The sequence below is a fragment of the Rissa tridactyla genome, chromosome 6 (assembly GCF_028500815.1).
Source record: "Rissa tridactyla isolate bRisTri1 chromosome 6, bRisTri1.patW.cur.20221130, whole genome shotgun sequence".
Taxonomy (NCBI): Eukaryota; Metazoa; Chordata; class Aves; order Charadriiformes; family Laridae; genus Rissa; species Rissa tridactyla.
The window spans coordinates 31230630-31247679 of record NC_071471.1 but is presented as its reverse complement, the minus strand read 5'-3'; the positions used below and the strand labels follow the sequence as shown (position 1 = coordinate 31247679).

Below are 17050 nucleotides of genomic sequence, written 5' to 3'. Positions count from 1 at the left end.
CATCGCACAGCTGTCGCATGCAGAGGACGAGAAGTCTGTTGGAATTACCCTCACAGCGTATAAGGGCTTAATTTTAAAGCTGCTGTGTCTTCGACCAAGCAGAGAACACGGCACTACCTGGACAGGGATATACACGAAAATACTGGAAATACACGCCTGCGACAGCGAGAGGAGTGCCAGCCCGTGGAGTCACACGTGTACCCAGTACCTCTCCCCACCATGCTCCATGAGCATCGGCACTGATCTGCCGTTCGGGATTGCGGGAGCTGGGGTGCAGGTGGCAGGGAGGGAGGGAAGGCAGCACGCTCCTCCCAAAAGCCAGACGCCAGCAGCTATGACACTCTCAACAGAAGCGGAAAATTTACAACTTCTCAGGAAAAGAAGGGATTTGAATCCTGGGCTTCTCATTTCTTGCCAAGAGCTCTCGAAGGGTTGCGTGGAAAGGACGATAGCACCCGGAGTCCCCCTCATTTTACAGGGGGACCCTGGTGCTTGTGAGCCGCTCCCAAAGAGCAGCTTCCAGGTCACGCTCTCCAAGAAGCCAAGCTGGAGCAGAGCTTGCTCCGGCTGCTGGCGCTGTGGGGCAGGGATCAGGGATCCTGCGCCTCCACCCACAGGGCTACAGGGCTCTGTCCCCAGCAGCCACCTGCAGCCCCTGGGCCTGGCACACGGCCAGGCTCTGTGCCCGTGCCCGTGTCTGGTCTGGTCACCTCAAGATTAGCCAGAAACAAAGCAGGTCTCAGGACGATTTCAGGACTGAAACTTTGGATTTGGGCACTTGAATTCCATTTTTTGGATCTATGCCCCAGCTACATTCTCTTCACTTTCAGCAGAAAATACTTCACGACACCCACCGCCATCCTCGAAGCAGTGTGTAAATAAGATCGCTGGTTTAGTTCTGGCTGTAGTGGTATTTAATTGTAGTTGCACTCTGGCAGAAAAAGCTATTCCTGATTAATACTGAAAATATCCGAAGAGTGGATTAAGTTTAACCATATTTTAATTACATTTTGAAAACTACCTGGGACATCTCTTTATTTATTTATTGTTACACCCTTCAGAAAAACCACCTTACAACTACCTGGAAAGCAATCAGTATTTTTGCACATACTTCAGAAGGTGTTTGTACACACCAGGCTGCTACCCTGAAAGAAGGACAGAGCATGGGGAAGGGCCGTCAGGGAGGGGAAGGGGAGGAGGAAGGAGAGAGGAGGGAACTGCAGTAGAGACAGCAGAACCGCTCGATTCATCTTTGCTAAACTAGAAGTACTATTTTGCACACTGTCAGGTGATCGTGGTCATACTACAATTACAAACTTAACTCCTTCTGTGGTATTTCTTCTGTTACAGCATATAGTTTCTAAAATAGCAAAGACAGAAGCAAAAATATTTAGTTATATAAATCAAAAACAAACCTTTTTTTTTCTTCTGAAGCTTTGGGTTTTTTTGCCTAGTCTTTAACAGTCATTTGACAGGGATGATTATCCTCTCACACTACTGAGTAATAGAAGCTACCACGAAAGCCAGTGCAGCTACAATGCCTTAAGCGTAGAGAGGGAAGCGCAATCTTGTATTTCACAACAAACTACTCTTAAAAAAAAAATTGTTGGAACTACAGAAAAATATGTAAACAAGAAGGAGAAACAACTGCGTCCAATAGAAAGGTGTTGGATGAAGTGGAAAAGCGTACAACCCAGCCTTGAGGAGCAGTGCCATTTCACAGAATCCCACAGAATCACACAATGGTAGAAGTTGGAAGGGACCTCTGGAGATCATCTCGTCCTACCCCTTGCCAGAGCAGGGTCACCTACAGCAGGTTGCACAGGAACGCATCCAGGTGGGTTTTGAATGTTTCCAGAGAAGGAGACTCCACCACCTCTCTGGGCAGCCCGTTCCAGCGCTCTGCCACCCTCAGGGTAAAGAAGTTTTTCCTCATGTTGGGATGGAATTTCCCTTGCTGCAGCCATTACTGGGTTGATGACTGTCCCCAGGTCCATGCCGACAGCAGGTGTTGAAAGAGTATACCATGGCCTAAAGGCTACCTCCAAGCTGTTCCATTTCCTGCCAATCAAGGAGGGCGTATTCCAATTCACTCAACTAACCCGTATCTAAAAACAGGTTATCAATGTTCTTGAGAGGCTGACGCCCTTCCTGTTTAATGAAGGCTTGACACTGGCCAGCAGTTTACCATTATCTTCTCCACAGCCATCTACAAACATAACACAAGAAAATGGGTGCCTATTAAACCCCCAAAAAAAGTCTAGCTGGTGCTCATGTTCCCTTCCTCTGTTTTTCTGCATTTTTTTTTCAATGGCAACCGCTAAAACCGCACCTGTTTCTAGCTCTGTAACCAAAACCACGCTGCATGTCACAACTGCCTTATGCACACTACTCTAACCTAATAATGAGAACAAGATTTGCATAGCAAAGGACAGTTATTCTCATTGTTCAGTCAAAACAGTAACATGTGAAGACTTTTTTTTTTTTAAAGTACATACTGAAGTTCTGTATTTTCATTTAAGAAAAGTGGTCCTCATTCTGAATTTTACATTTGAGTTTCAAAGAAAACTGAACTAGAAGGAAACCTTTCACTCTTCTAGATAAATATAATACACCTGAGTTAGAAATCTTTAAAAAGCACTTTGCCCGTTTGGCGTTTTATCTTCATCCAGAGTACAGACAAGCTGTATTAGATGCATCTTTCCCATGTTCGTCTTCACATAACCTAAGCGTGCACTGGGAGATACACAGTGAGAAACACGGACGACCAAAAAGCAGCTGTGAGCCACTGTGGACACTCCCCAAGTGTCCGCCACATCCACCGATGACGTGGTGCAAGCTGCGCTGCTGGGTGAGGACGCCAGAAGACGGACAGGAGAGCACAGAGAGTCACACAGCAGATGACTGGATTCTTCTTCCCCACAGTAGCACCATCATGAGTCCACTCCCAGTTGCTGTAAAGATTGATAATAAACCCCAGCTGTTTCAAAACAGCATATAATCTGAGATTCACATGCTCACCTCCACTGGCACTTCATATGCAGACAGTTTTAAACCAGTGATGCCGGGGGGCACAATCCTTTGCCAACACTGGTACAGAATCAAAACCGTGACATCCTGAAGCCATCTACCAGGTCTCCGTGGATGCCAGCTTCCTGCCACGATCTAGATCTGCCTCAGCTCCACCACCCTCCCCAGTGTTTCTTCCCCGTAACATTCTCAGCATGTTTACTTTTCATTATGAATAGATGTTTGGTCGAGATACAGTATTATTTGTTTCCTTCAGTGAGGTATTTAAAAGGAAGAGAAAATTTTCTAAATGAAACCACACCATTTTTGGCTGTTTTCCACTTTACTCAAACCTACTTTTCCCTGTTCCTCCCATTTTTAGATTCTTAATGTTTCTTTTCATCCATACGAGACCGGCTGCTTTACAGTTCAGGAGTATTAGACTTTCAGACTGAGTACACTTTTTCTAAGCACATAATTAATGCACTTTAAAACCTTTTTTTGATCTTCTTTTGTGATTATGCAGACAAATTTGAGCAGAATAATTCTCATATACTTTGTTTCTCAAAACCGTGGTATTTATTTGACTAGATGTAATTGTGAGAAAAACACTACAGCTATGGCTAAAACAATTCTCTGGGTGCTGAAACTAAGTAGTATTTCAAGTATCAAAAAATAATATAAAAATATTCTAAATATTAAATACACACATACTGGCTCTTCTTTGGTGCGCTGACAGCAGGCAGTTTGACTGCTACTCATAGCTAGAATTGAGTACTTTGTGGCTAGGGAGAAATTTGCAAAAAAAAAAGAAAAAACATTTAGCCATTTCTGCTTCTTTCAAAAAGTAATATATATTTGTAATTTCACAGAGTATTATAGGGTTGGAACTGTATAATTTCACTGGGAAAATATGGTTTTTTATACTTCAGAATTATTATTAAATGCTTTAGCAGACGGTGAATGTTTTGGGTGGAAACTGAGTATGACAGATAAATTTATGTATCTGTGATCCAAAAAATCCTTCATACTTTTAACAAATAACAAGCATCAACAGCAAAATTATTTGTGACCAGAAAACGAAACCTCACCCAGCTAGACATATTTACAGATACTGTCCCTGAAAGAAAGCTCAAGGAAGGAAATAACACACCGAATAAAACTTCACAGTTCCCTGGCTAAATCACGTGGTAGACTGAAAAAGCAGCAGAAAGCGGTGCAAAAACAATCCCACAAAGAAACTGTGAGCTAGAAAAACACAAAGGCCTGTCAGCTCAGTAGGCAGAAGACGAGCAGCATCAGTGGCCAAGAACTGGGGACAGACTGGGACACCACATGGCAGCCGGGAAGGCGCTGCTGACCTGGTGGGCATGTTCAGCAGGAGAGAATTCTGGCGTTACCCCAACGCACCCTCAAGGCAATAGGACTTTAGGAGAAGTTTGGGGTTTTTTTATTAATGTGCGCTAGCACAATGCAAAAATGCAGATCAGCTATTAAAAAAGGAAAATTAAGGGTTTTTTTTCTGTCAAAGTTGACTGGTACAAAACACAGATGAAGCCCAGGAAAATTCAAATGCTCTTTTTCGTCTAACATCATTTCTTAGTGCGGTCAGTGAAGTTTGCAGGGAGATCAGAGGTATAGACTTCATGCAGTACTAAGACTGTTAGCTGCTCTTGTCTAACCACACTGCACAAATATCCATAAAAAAACTACTGCGTTGAGAGCCCACACTTGCTCTGCCCCATCTTCCACCTTTCTTTCTCTCCCTCTACCTTTGTGCTTTTCCAACTCCCTTACCACATTTCTTAGTCTTACTTTTCACTTTTCAGATTAACTTCTATACAACATTTCACTCACTGAAATAATCAGTTAACAAAGGCACATAAGAGTCACCACTGAGCTTGGATAAAATCGAATAAATGAAACAGCTTGGACTGAAGATGCTACCACCTTCCCTCCACTGTGTCAAGCTACCTACAAAGTGACTCGAGTTTCACAGTACATACCCTTGTTTCATAATTGAAAAGTTAACAGAGGACTACCAATTTGAGTTCCGTTTGCTTTATTTAAAGCAAAACCAAATATTGCAGGATCTAAGTACAATGAGGAGCGTGACTGTTTCATAAATCTGAATAAACAGAAACCCGGGTCATATAGGCCTAATTCTGCACATCTCACTCATACAGGGACCCTCACTGAAGACACCATTGTGAACCGGAGACTACCTGTACAAGTAAGAATTACATATAGCATACTTTAATTTCTAGGATTAAGGTTTATTTTTTGTTGGCCACCGGCAAGATCAAGAACTTACCTTAAAAATTCAAAAGCTGAGCAAAGTTCCATGATTTTAGCCATCTTTTTTAGTGCTTCAGCCAGTCTATAAATCAGATCCACAAAGAATTGTCCTTCCTCAGATTTAAAGCGTTTCTGGAAGCCACGTGAATGGAAGCAATCTCATACCCTTATCATCTGACATAGCAATACGCCTAGGCTTGCATCGGATTTTAAAAGTTACATTTTAGGTTTGTTATGTTTGAATTTGATGGCTAAAATAAGGGACAAGGAAGGGAAATTCTTCTTAACTGCTAACCTAACTCATCCTTAGAAAGACAAAGGTTTTGCAGAGCTATCTATACTGGTAAAACCGTACCAGGCAAGCCTCCTCCATGGAGATGAAACTCTCCTCCACATGTAGAGTTAAACCACCTTTCCAAACCATGTAAAACACACCAGGAAAGCATCTTTTCTTCAGAAGTTTCTGGATGGTTCCGAGTGATGTTGTACAGGGCCCTGTAGCTATGCCAGCACTGGAGAGGACCTTTTCCTGCCCAGGTGTTGCTGTGCAATGAAACTTTGCATTGGGGTCTTAGTCTAATGATTTTGTACCACCGTATTTTTTAAAGCCGGCTTCAAGTTTTCAGCTCATTAATATGTCATTTTTACGATTTATTTCTAGCTAACACTCACCCAGCCTTTGGTGGCTTCCTCATTTTTCAGCCAAGTCACTCAAGTAGCTGCGGAAGGACCCTGCAAAGCCCGTTTTCTAGTCAGCAGCCCGAGGTTACGAGACAGCCTGCTCCTTGCTTCTAGGCTTTTAATCAGCAGAAGTCAATCTGGGAACTTGCAACACTTCTAAATCAGTTTTACCCTCTGCACTTCCGAAAGCACTTGTGGTAAAGAGAAAGACTGCCACGGGAAACCCAATCTGGTCTGGAGAGGAAGCCACCAGCGCCGCACCACAAACTGGCGTGCGCTGGAGACAAATGACGCATCGAGAGAGCTGTGGCTCCGTAAAGTTTAATGTCCACAAAGAAGTCAGGCTGCATTCTGCTGATGGTCACTTGCCCTTCCTGTCTACCCGTAAGTGCTGGTTAAAGTTATCTCCAAAGGGGCCAATTTGGTGAAAAACAGGAAGAACCTGGGACATCATAAGAAACCTCACCGTTGGCTGTCCTACCATTTTGAGCAGAGCAGCAGCTCTGGTAGTTACAAACCCTGACAGAAAACAGCAAGTTATTTTACTAACAAAATATATGCCCTCCTTCAAGTGTTTTGGCCAATTTCAACTTTTATGTTACTAATATAAAAGCAGTCGAGGTTTCTCACAAAGCTATAAATAGTACACTCTGGCTAAGCACAGTCAGTACTTTAGAATTCTTTCAAATGATTCTTTTTCTTAGATGTGATCCAACATAAACTTTAGACAAAGTTCTGAACCAAAGCAAAAACACTAGTAATTGTTACAAGCTGCATAAAAAACCCCAAACTATGGCTGTAGTGTGCAAATACCTTCCAGAAAGAACAACTACCGGACAGAACGAGATAGAACGAGACTGAAATACAAGAAATCATGATTTAACAACTATTTATCATACTTGTGTAGCTTATATTCAGACAGCACCATTTCATCAGGTACTGGTGTTAAAATGACCCCCCACATCTATCAATTTAAACAACAATATTTTTGTTTACATATAAATCCTTCTTTTAACAAATGTCTCAGATTTCAATTAAGACTCGTAACAAAACATAAAACTGGAACTCCTCGGTCTTACAGTCTTTAACGTACAGAGCACATCCTCATATTCTTAAATCAAACAGTCTCAAAGGTGCTGTTGCAGTAGTGTCTATACAAGCAGCATGATAACAATTGTATGACATAGAACACGACCAAATGAGGCACCTAACGCTGAAAATAGAACTGAAAGGTTATGATTTTTAGAAAAAGCACTGCTGAATCTGCAAATTATACAAGCTACCCGGTAGTTTCATAACGTTAAATAACTGTAACCCAATTTAGACTTCACTTTCTAAATATATTACTAGAGTTACTTCACAAATAACATAACTAAAAGCCAAGCTATCAAGTAGGTGGCAAATGCTCTAACTCTTGTCCATCCATTTATGTTCAGGAGATTCCAGACTTCCACACAGTTATTTCCAATTTAAATCATTAAAAGTGGACAACTGCATTCCCTGTATTGCTAACACAACCTGCTCATCAAAATAGCACTCACACTACCGACCACCGGCTTTATGCAGCTATTAAAAAATTGTGATATTCCCCACAAAGCGGTGGTAACATTACAGGACCCACTCCACATTCTTTGACGTCCAAGTGAAACGTTTGGTTCACCAAAGAGGTGAAGCACTGAACCCACCACACATTAGACCAGCTCTGGAATCCGGGGGACCGCTACCTGGTGCCTCGCATGCCAGGTGAGCGGCTGAAGCAGCAGCGTTTTCCCCGGGATTCAGAACAGCTCCCCCCTGACAGGAACCGTGGGGTCTCCACTTCCCATCAAACAGGACATTAGGTGGCGAGGGCTCGGAAACGCACGCTTAGTCCTCGGGCAAAAGGGATGGACAAATGCGTGGAAGGGTGCATGCAAGAAGGTGAGATACCTCCAGGCAAGAGGCGGTGTAGCCTTTGGCTAAAGCCCTGGAAACCCACGGGTTCTTGCGTGAGATACCTCCACGCTTGTACCAGGCAGCCTGCCGCCCATGCAAAGCCCACCTCTCATTAATCAAAGGATAATGATGCTAGCAAACAGGCAGCTCCAAAATTCCCAAGGCCTGCCCCTGGGTTCAGGGTGACAAGCTGTCTGCCTCTATATTTATTAAATCCACTTAGTAAAGTGCAACAATTTGGAATCCTTATTGCAACTTGCAAAACCAACAACAAATCTAAACCACACATACACAAAACCCAAATGCATTCTGGTTGAACTCTAAAAATAATGAACCCATCAGCATCTTGTTCGTTTAAGACAGATGCATTCCATTCTGTGCAAGTAGCAGTGTTAAACTGGGACCTCCTATGGAAGACCATTAAAAAAGAGAAGTGGCCCTCAATGGCAACTTCAGAAGGAAGAGAACTTTTTCTCCCTCTCATCTGTGGAAGGAATCTGCACAGAGCGGATGATGAAGGCAGTCCAAACTTCACAAAAAAAAAACCCTTTAGCTATTTAAAAAGCCAAAAGCAAATTTAAGGCCTGTAACTCATTGGTCGACACAATGACACGAGGATGTTTTTGGTATACGTGGATGGCCAGAAAAGGATAAAGCAAAGTTCTGGTGCTGTCCAAATTCAGAGGGGGAAAGGCACTGCAAAAATAAAATAGAGAAAATACTTATGGAATTAAGCTAAAAGAGGCAAATAAGCTCTTTTGTAAGTATCTAGTATTCTAAGCAATCTCTGTTAGTACCTAAACAACACTCAATCTCGTGACAACTGAACTAGGTTTTCAAAGGACTAAGAACACCTTGAAGTATGCTGTGGGGATATTCGTTATAACTACCTGGTGAATATTCTTCCTGCGGGATATAACCTCAGGAAAAGGCAGATTCAATTATTGTATACTGTGCCTTGGCATATTCAGGTAGAAGACCTAACTTCTTGAATTAAAGCTTCCAAGTTAATTACATGGACAGCCACTTCCCATCCCACCTGTCTCCATTTCCCAGAGGACCTCCCTGCTCAAATGGAAGGTGACTCCCCCCCCCCAATGTCAATGCTAAGCAAGACCGAGCCATTGCCCTAAAACATGCTCTTTTAAAAGTTGCAAGCGACCATTCTTGCAACTTGTAGTAGGACAGTCTTCCGAGCAGGGATCGTGTCCAGGGCCAAGTATCAACGCAGCAAAATACTGGTACCAGACCTGGACGTCTTATAAAGAAACATGGAAACTCAATTATTTCAACAGAAACTCGGTGGAACCTGGAAGAATAAAACCTGAAGTCACCACCTACGCAACCCCGCAGAAATAAAACAGCAGCAGATGCTGGTGTGTGAGGAGGGAGCCCAGCAGCCCGGTACAAGACGAGGGGGTCCATACAGAAATTCTCCTCCTGCGCTGGGGGCAGGGGCTGGGTTCGGGAGGAGCAGGCGCGGAGCATGGCCGGCCGCCACCGGCAGCGCTTCCAGCGCCGCAGCTGCCCGGTTACGCCACATTAGACACGGAAGGTATAGAAATAAACCACGAGCGCAGCCCGCCGAGCCGATGCGGCTTCCCGCGGGGGAGGCTGGGGGCGCCGAGCCCCGCGGGGGGTCCCGATGTCGGCTCCGCTCCAGAGGCTCCCACCATCGCCCCGCTCCGCCAGCCCCGGGGAACGGCAGGGGCCGGCCCGGGCAGCGCCCGCGCTTCCCCAGCGGGGAACAGCGCGGCTCCTCGGCCCGAAGAGCCGCGATCGAACCTGGGGACCGGCGGGGGAAGGCGGCCCGGCGGCCGGTACTCACCCCGCCCGGCGGAGCCTAGGGATCCGGGGCGGGCGGCGGCGCCGGGGCTCCGACCCCGCGCGGGGAGCGCCCTGCTCCCCTCTGCCGTGCACCGGCACCCGCCGCCGCCGCCCGCCCCGCGCTCCTCCGCCCGGCGGACGGCGCCGTTCCCCGCCGCTCCGCTCCGCTCTGTTCCCCCCCCGCCGGCGGCGCGGGGGGCGGTGCCGGGCCGCGCCCCTCCTCCCCTCCGCCCCTCGGCGCCGGCAGCGCGGAGGGCTGGGCTGGGCCGCGCCGCGCCGCTCGCTGCAGCGCTCGGCTCCGCTCTGCTCCGCCGTCGGGCAGGGAGAGGAGAGCCAGAGAGGAAAGGGACGGGACCGCCGCGCCCAGCCCCGCCGCCCGCCGCCCGGCCCGTGCCCCGCCGCCCGCCCCGCTCGTCCCCACCGCCGCCCGCGCGAAGATGGCCGGCTGGCAGAGCTACGTGGACAACCTGATGTGCGATGGCTGCTGCCAGGAGGCCGCCATTGTGGGCTACTGCGACGCCAAGTACGTCTGGGCAGCCACGGCCGGCGGCATCTTCCAGAGCATCACGGTGAGGGCGGCGGCGGGGCGGGAGCGAGGAAGGGCGAGCCCGCCTGCGGCGGCGGCCCAGCCCCGCGGGAGCGCGGCGGGGCGAGGCGAGACGGGGGCACCTTGCGGGGCGGCGGTGGCGGGGGGAGTGGGGCAAGGCCGGCCGCGCCGCCTTTTTGTCTGCGGGATCGGAGATGGGGGGGGAGGCCCTTCCCGCCGGCGGGGGCGGCGGCACGGCCCGATGCGGCGGGGCCCGCCCGTGGGGCCGCCGGTGCGGCCGCGCGGGGGCCGGCGGGGCTTGCGTAGAGCCGCCCGCGCCCGGGCCCGGCGCTGCGGCGAGGCTTACGTGCGCGGCGTAGGAGGCGTTCGTGAATGCCCACCTCGCCGCTGGCTCCATGTTTTTCACCGCCAAGATGGCGCACTGCCATTGATTCCTCCCTCCCTCCTTCCTTCCCCCCCACCCCCCCGCCCCTGCTCGTCCTTCGCCCCCGCCGCGCCCCGCGCCCGCCGCCCGCCCGTTGGTGCGGGCCCTGCGCCGCCCTCACATCGGGGCCGTGCGGGGCGGGCGGCGCGCTGCGGCGCGGCCTGCCCCGGCCGACCCGCCGGCCAGCGCCGCGCCCCGCCCCGGGCGCGGCGGGGCCCGCTCCCGGTGCCGGGGCAGAGCAGGGGCCGGGTAGGGCCCGCGGCGGGCGGGCGGGCGGTGGCCGCGCGGCGCCGGGCCGTGATTGTGGCGGCCAGGCCCGCCGTGACGCTGCACTTTGAGGCGGCCGGGCCCGCCGCCCCCCCCGCCCCCCCGCCGCCTCAGCGGGCCGCGCTCCCGCCCGGGCCTTGCCGCTCCCCCTCCAGCGGCAGGGGGTGGTGGCGCGGCCCCGCGCCCGCCCGCCGCCACGGGGCCGGTCCCGCCGCCGCCACTGCGGCGCTGCCGGCAGCGCGGGCGGGCGCGGAGCGGAGGGGGCCGGCTGCCGCAGAGCGCGGCTGGGCCGCGGCGGGCGGGAGCGGCCCCCGGCGCTGCGGGGGCGGCTCCGGCAGGGCCGAGCCGGTTCCCCGCCGGGCCGGTCGCGAACGGCCGCCTCCGAGCCGGCGCCCTCGGCCGCCCGGATGGGCGAACCCTGCGCCTGACCGGCCTCGGCCGTGCGGGGCCTCCCTCATGGAGGGCTGGGAGCCGAGGAGCGCGGCGGTCCCGCTGCTGGCAGCGGCGATAAACCGGTGCAGTATAAACCGTGGCTAACAAAGCCCTGTGTTGTGGAGCACTTCCTGGTGGGGACACGGGGAAACTTACCGTCTGATCCTCTCAAGGCGAGACAGAGAAATTAAGCAATAAAACGCTGCCGTGCTAACTCTGGGCTTTTTTCTTTGACAGCCAGTAGAAATAGATATGATTGTAGGAAAAGACCGAGAGGGTTTCTTCACCAATGGTCTGACCCTTGGTGCAAAGAAGTGCTCTGTGATCAGAGATAGCCTGTATGTCGATGGTGACTGCACAATGGACATCAGGACAAAGAGTCAAGGTGGTGAGCCGACATACAATGTTGCTGTAGGCAGAGCTGGCCGAGGTAAGCATGATCTTCTTCACTTTCAGATCACTGAATTAAGAATGTGACCGTAAGCATAGACTCCAGCTATTAAGAAAACCAGGCTTCTGTATTTAATGTCTAATTTCAGGATGTGGCGTGAGGGGGGTGGGTGCCCGTGGCCTGGATGACTAGATTTCTGCCTAGGACTCTGCACTTGTCCCTGTTCCCCGCCTGCGATCACAGCTGGGCACTAGGCTGTGAAACGGTTAAACACCTCTCTGACAAGCAGGAAAGAGCAGACTATGGTTTGACGTAAGCTGGCCAAGTATAAAACTTGGTATCTAAAGCTCACAGTAGGACGCCGCAGGGATCTATTAATGATTGGTAGCGAAACTAGCTTTTTCTTTGTAAACTTCTCAATGGAAAGTTTATTCTGCAAAGATGTGCATTCTTTGTATGAGCTGCCCCTACTTGCCTTTTAACAAGTTCTACGCTAACTCTTCTTGCACTTCCTATTGAGCTCTCTGAAGGCTGTCTTCAGGCAAAAAAGCCCGTCCAGTTTGGTATCACTGAGAAGCTTGCTTTATGCTAGTACGCCTATTCCTTGTGCTCCTCATCTAACTCCTAGTAAAACCTATTATGGGGAAGGCACTAGGTTTGGATATAAAAAACATGCCTCAAAACACTGGCTATGAGTGGCATGCCTCACGTTCAAAATATTTGGCCTAGCATTTTTTGGCTGGCTGTGGAACAAATTGGTGAGCAACGGCCTTTTGCTTATAAGCATAAAAGCAAAACCAGACTAAAGTATGTGCATAGGCTAAGGCCATGTGGCAGTGATACAGGAAGAACGTTTGCAGCACTGAAGTGAAACAAGCAGAGTTCTGACTCCGCTGCACATTGTGAAATGCCAGCGAGAACTGTCTGTCTTGGGCTTTTTATGAGCAAATTGCTATGGAGATGTACAGTCACCTGTAGGTAGGCTGACTGCAGTATTTCCAATCACAGTATTCCTAGCTTGGGAAACAATTGCTGTGCTTGTGGAAGCACAGCACTTATTGTGTCTGTGTACCTGCTGGTGACCTCTGCTGGCAAGTCGCGAGTGGTGTGCGCCGGTTGAGGAGCCTTACGATGGTCTCGTTCCCGAGACAGTTGGGACACTCCCCCAAAACTGTGGGAACAGAGAGAGGGTCAGCATTAAAACCTTCCCTGCGTTTTGTCTTATGCAAAAAGCATGTTCCACAGTTGTTATTTTTGCATGAGAAGTCTTAGTCCAAGTCTGACCCCATGGGTTGTTCTGTTAGTATCGAGACAGTTACTCTGGTTCTTACACCAGTAGTGACCACAACAGATAAGAATACAAGAATATTCCCTCTTCTGCTCTTCAGAGTCACAGTTCTTCTTCTGCATATACTGCTACTTTTGTTCCTGACGACACTTCATATCCCCCGCCTCCTTGTTTTTTCAAGATGCAGCCAGGGTTTCCTGGCTGGGTGATGACGGGTGCTGCTGATGGTGGAGAGGCACGGTGATGCTTTTCTGATATAGTCGGTGGCATTTTTCTTAGCAGTGAACTCTTATGACTTGCGTAGTTGTGTAAAACCCCTGAGGATAACTCATGCCTTCTCCCAGCCCTGTCTACATCTGTATTTTTTACAAAACTCCTGTTAAACTAGCTTAATACCCAAATACTAAATCTTGAATTTGAGTGTGTTTATTGCACTGCCTAAAACTTGCATTATTTCCTTGTCTAACACACTCTTTTTAAAACTTTTTTCTTTTCTCTTTCAGTCTTGGTCTTTGTAATGGGCAAAGAAGGGGTCCATGGAGGCGGATTGAATAAGAAGGCATACTCAATGGCAAAATACTTGAGAGACTCTGGGTTCTAGTTGCTAGGCAGACTGTTAAGTATTAGGGGAAGATTGCTATTAAACTTTCCTGGCGGTGAGCTTTAAACCTTACATTCTGGAAACTTTATTAGCAATGCAGGGTGATGGGGTATGAACCTGTGTCTCCTTTGTATCCCTTTGTTGGTGGGGAAAGGTGTTTTTTTGTTTTTTTTTTTCTTTAATTCTGTTCATTTCTGTTTTGTTTCCTTGTGTACTCCAGCATTGGTTATAGTCATGGGAAAGGAAGGTGTCCATGGAGGGACACTCAACAAGAAAGCATATGAACTGGCTTTATACCTGAGGAGGTCTGACGTCTAAGCAGCCTCTCCCCATCCACCTAGCAACTGTCTTCACCACCACCCAGTTGTGTTCAGTGCTACCAGACTGTAGATGGTAGTTTGTGTTTTTTATTTACCCATTTCCTAATGTCATAATTCCAGTTACCCTTTGTTCATTTATATGTTAACCACTGTATGTAACCAAGTCCCACATCTGGCACCATTACTGCACCACAAAGATGATATGCATGATACCTTGAAAAACTCTTGGGAGGGGAATACGCCAAGTGTAGGCTTTGCTTTGTCTTAGCAATTAGTGTGATATTGACAACTAAAACAACTTAAATACTAAACAAGGTGCCGATTGTACAATCTAATTTGATCAATGCCTCTTCAGCACTTTGAGCAATGACACAGCTCACTAGTCTTCCTTTCATAGAGCATGGTTGGGAGGAAAAAAGTGCATGCATATCTTTACTTCTGTCCCTCTTTTTTTTTTTTTTTTTTAAATCCACGTTTGTTTGCTTACACCCATTTTTATAGTGCCTGGTTTGTTTAACCAATTTGCCACTCAAAAGCTATTAATGTTACATTAGTTTTGTCGTTGCACTTCACTGTAGGCTGAAGTTTTATTTTTTCTTCACGATGTCTGAAGCTTGTACTGCTTAACAAGTGCAATCACAAAACTATGAAAGGGTACAGATGCACTTCCTCCCATGACCTTAAAACCACCATCCCGAATGAATCCCCAGCGACATTCCATCATTGCAATAGCTCAGGCACTTTTTTTTTTTTTTTTTTTTTTTTTTTTTTTAAATGCCAGCTCCTGTTCTGTAGTTGAATTGTAAAAGGCTGCCATTATGGACATTAGATATCCCAACATAACCATCTGGAGTGTGTCTGGTTTCAGTTTTTCATAGGACCAATTTTAATTTGCAGCTTGGGGGTCATGGGTTTCTTGTTTGTTTGTTTTTGTTTTTTTAATATGAAACTGCAATGTCATTGTGGAAAACTGCCACCTTCAGCTACACTGGGAGCTCTGACTGACTCCAGTCTTTCTGCCAGATCACTTACTGGTAAAGAGTTTTGCTGCTCTGAAGCCACTGTTTGGATGAAGGTCGGTAGTTTGAAAGCTAAACTGTCAAAATTATGCCATTTCAAATTTAAAAAAAAATCTTCATTTGGCCTGTCACACCCTTGCTGCAGAAATCATGGAGTGAACTGCCTTGTGCACGAGTCATCTGAAATGTCTGTAACCAAACTCTCAGTTCAGGCACGGTACTAACCTGTATGTCCATTTAAAGAGAACTGCAGAACTCTGTATACAAAAGAATAAATGGGAGATGGTATTGGTTGGAATAACTGACTTGGCTGTCTTGTGATGAATTTTTTAATATGTATTCTGTGCCATACTATTGTTAAAAAAAAAAAAAATGAACTGTTGCTATTGTGAGATGGATTTTAACTGACTACGAGGGTTTCTTTCGAATGGCACTACTTTAGGGACATTCTAGTATTTGCTTCTATTGTTGGGCCTTGTGGATAATGTACAGATTTAAACAAATTCTTGTTGCTGATTTGTCCATTTCTTTCCCTGCACTTTGTTACATCTGGGATACAGTCTAACTCATCTGATTTAATATGCATTTCAAAAAATGCCATAACTATTAAAAACACCTTGTTTACAGACAGATGAAATAAATTTATTCCAACCAAACAAAATTAGACTGCTGGTAATTATTTCCCCCTCCCCCCCACCAGGACTCCTCCGAGGCCCCTCTCCAATGCATGTCTACCTGCACCAACACAGGGGGAAGCGCAGCTGTCACTTTTGTGAGGCAGCTCTAGGGTGAGGATATAACTTTAATCAAAGGCCAGGCACTCTTTGGGGTAGATCTCAATTAGGAGATGATTTCTTGTCACTGAACTCTGTTTATCCAACTCCATGGAGAGAGGGGGGATCCCTTGCTGCGTGAATACCTGGTACGCAAACCCCAGCAGAAGGTAGAGGAGACCTTTGCCACACAATCTGTTCCTTGGGGGGAGAACATGCTCTCCTCAAAAAGCAGTGGGAGAGATCTAAGGTCTCTGTTACCGCAGCAGAATTCTACATGGCTTTTGGTACTTCTGCCACCCAAGAACTCTGAAAACAGGCCCTGTGACAGGGCAGCACTGGTGAGATGTGACAGTGACCAATGGGGAAAAAGAGAAAAGCCCAAACCGCAGGAGGTTTATCTTTAGCTCAGGCTGTGCTTTTCTGTGTCCTGACAGTGGCAGCTCTGTGCTGCCTGGGCTTTACCATTAAAATGCCTTTGTTCTCCCTGACCTTCCCCTGCATCTTCATCTCCAGGGTACGCGTCACACCCGCTCCTCTCCTGGGCTTGCCACTGGCTGCTGGGGTGACAAAAACCTCTACACACCAAGTGTTTACCTGCTCTGACTATTTGGGTTGCTCAGTGTCTGAACCGTGTCTCCCAGCCCTTGGTGCTAAAGTCAGAACAGACCAGAACAAGCCCCTGGCCCCAAGCAAGTTTAGTACAGAGGATGCAAACCTCTCGCTTCCTCCACCAAACCACATTTGTGAATCTGTGTTTTGCTCCATGTCTACACCCAATTTAAAACCGCGCTCACATTCTGACTGCAGGGTTTGAGTTGGGGGTGAAGGTGGGGTGGGGGCTGTTCCCATGCCAGCAGCTTTTCTGTAATGAGGCTGTAGCCTGAGGTGGCAGCTCGGAGGCAGCAACGGCCACCAGCACTGCACAAGTATTTTTCATCCCGTTCCTTCCTGCCCAATTCCCCTCTCCTGAGCAGAGGGTGGCCGTATGTCACCTGCATGCTTTTTCTTGGTAAGCGTTAGATGTTCCTCAAATTACTTTTTCAAATGCATTTATTGTTGAATTTCCACAGCAGAATGGTGTCTGTGCACCTGATTTGCTAGGGTCTACCGAAAATACCTTTCTTGAACAACCTGGACTCCCAACAAATTTTACATTTGACTCCCATTTATAGATTAAGAGACAATTTAAATACAAAGGCTTATTTTCCTATGCTAAAGGTTTGAAAACTAAATTG

At 48.0% G+C, this 17050-nt stretch overlaps 1 protein-coding gene and 1 long non-coding RNA gene across 18 annotated transcripts in view; one reads left to right on the top strand and one right to left on the bottom strand.

Moving 5' to 3' along the window:
- Positions 1-9907, bottom strand: part of LOC128911117 (uncharacterized) — a 97441-nt gene extending 87534 nt beyond the window's left edge. For all 16 annotated transcript variants that reach the window (XR_008467007.1, XR_008467006.1, XR_008467004.1 and 13 more), the window contains exon 1: positions 9752-9907. This is a non-coding gene — a long non-coding RNA (uncharacterized LOC128911117). The remainder of the gene's footprint in view (positions 1-9751) is intronic.
- Positions 9908-9999: 92 nt separating this feature from the next.
- Positions 10000-15700, top strand: PFN2 (profilin 2). 2 transcript variants are annotated; one of them, XM_054204738.1, is made up of 3 exons: positions 10000-10319; positions 11658-11850; positions 13921-15700. In XM_054204738.1, exons 1-3 carry the CDS (start codon positions 10188-10190, stop codon positions 14016-14018), a joined length of 423 nt encoding a protein of 140 aa, XP_054060713.1. In that variant the 5' UTR covers positions 10000-10187; the 3' UTR covers positions 14019-15700. The 2 variants fall into 2 exon arrangements, with proteins under 2 accessions (XP_054060713.1, XP_054060712.1); XM_054204737.1 differs by lacking the exon at positions 13921-15700 and adding an exon at positions 13603-13772 and having other exon boundaries at positions 10003-10319.
- Positions 15701-17050: the final 1350 nt, after the last annotated feature.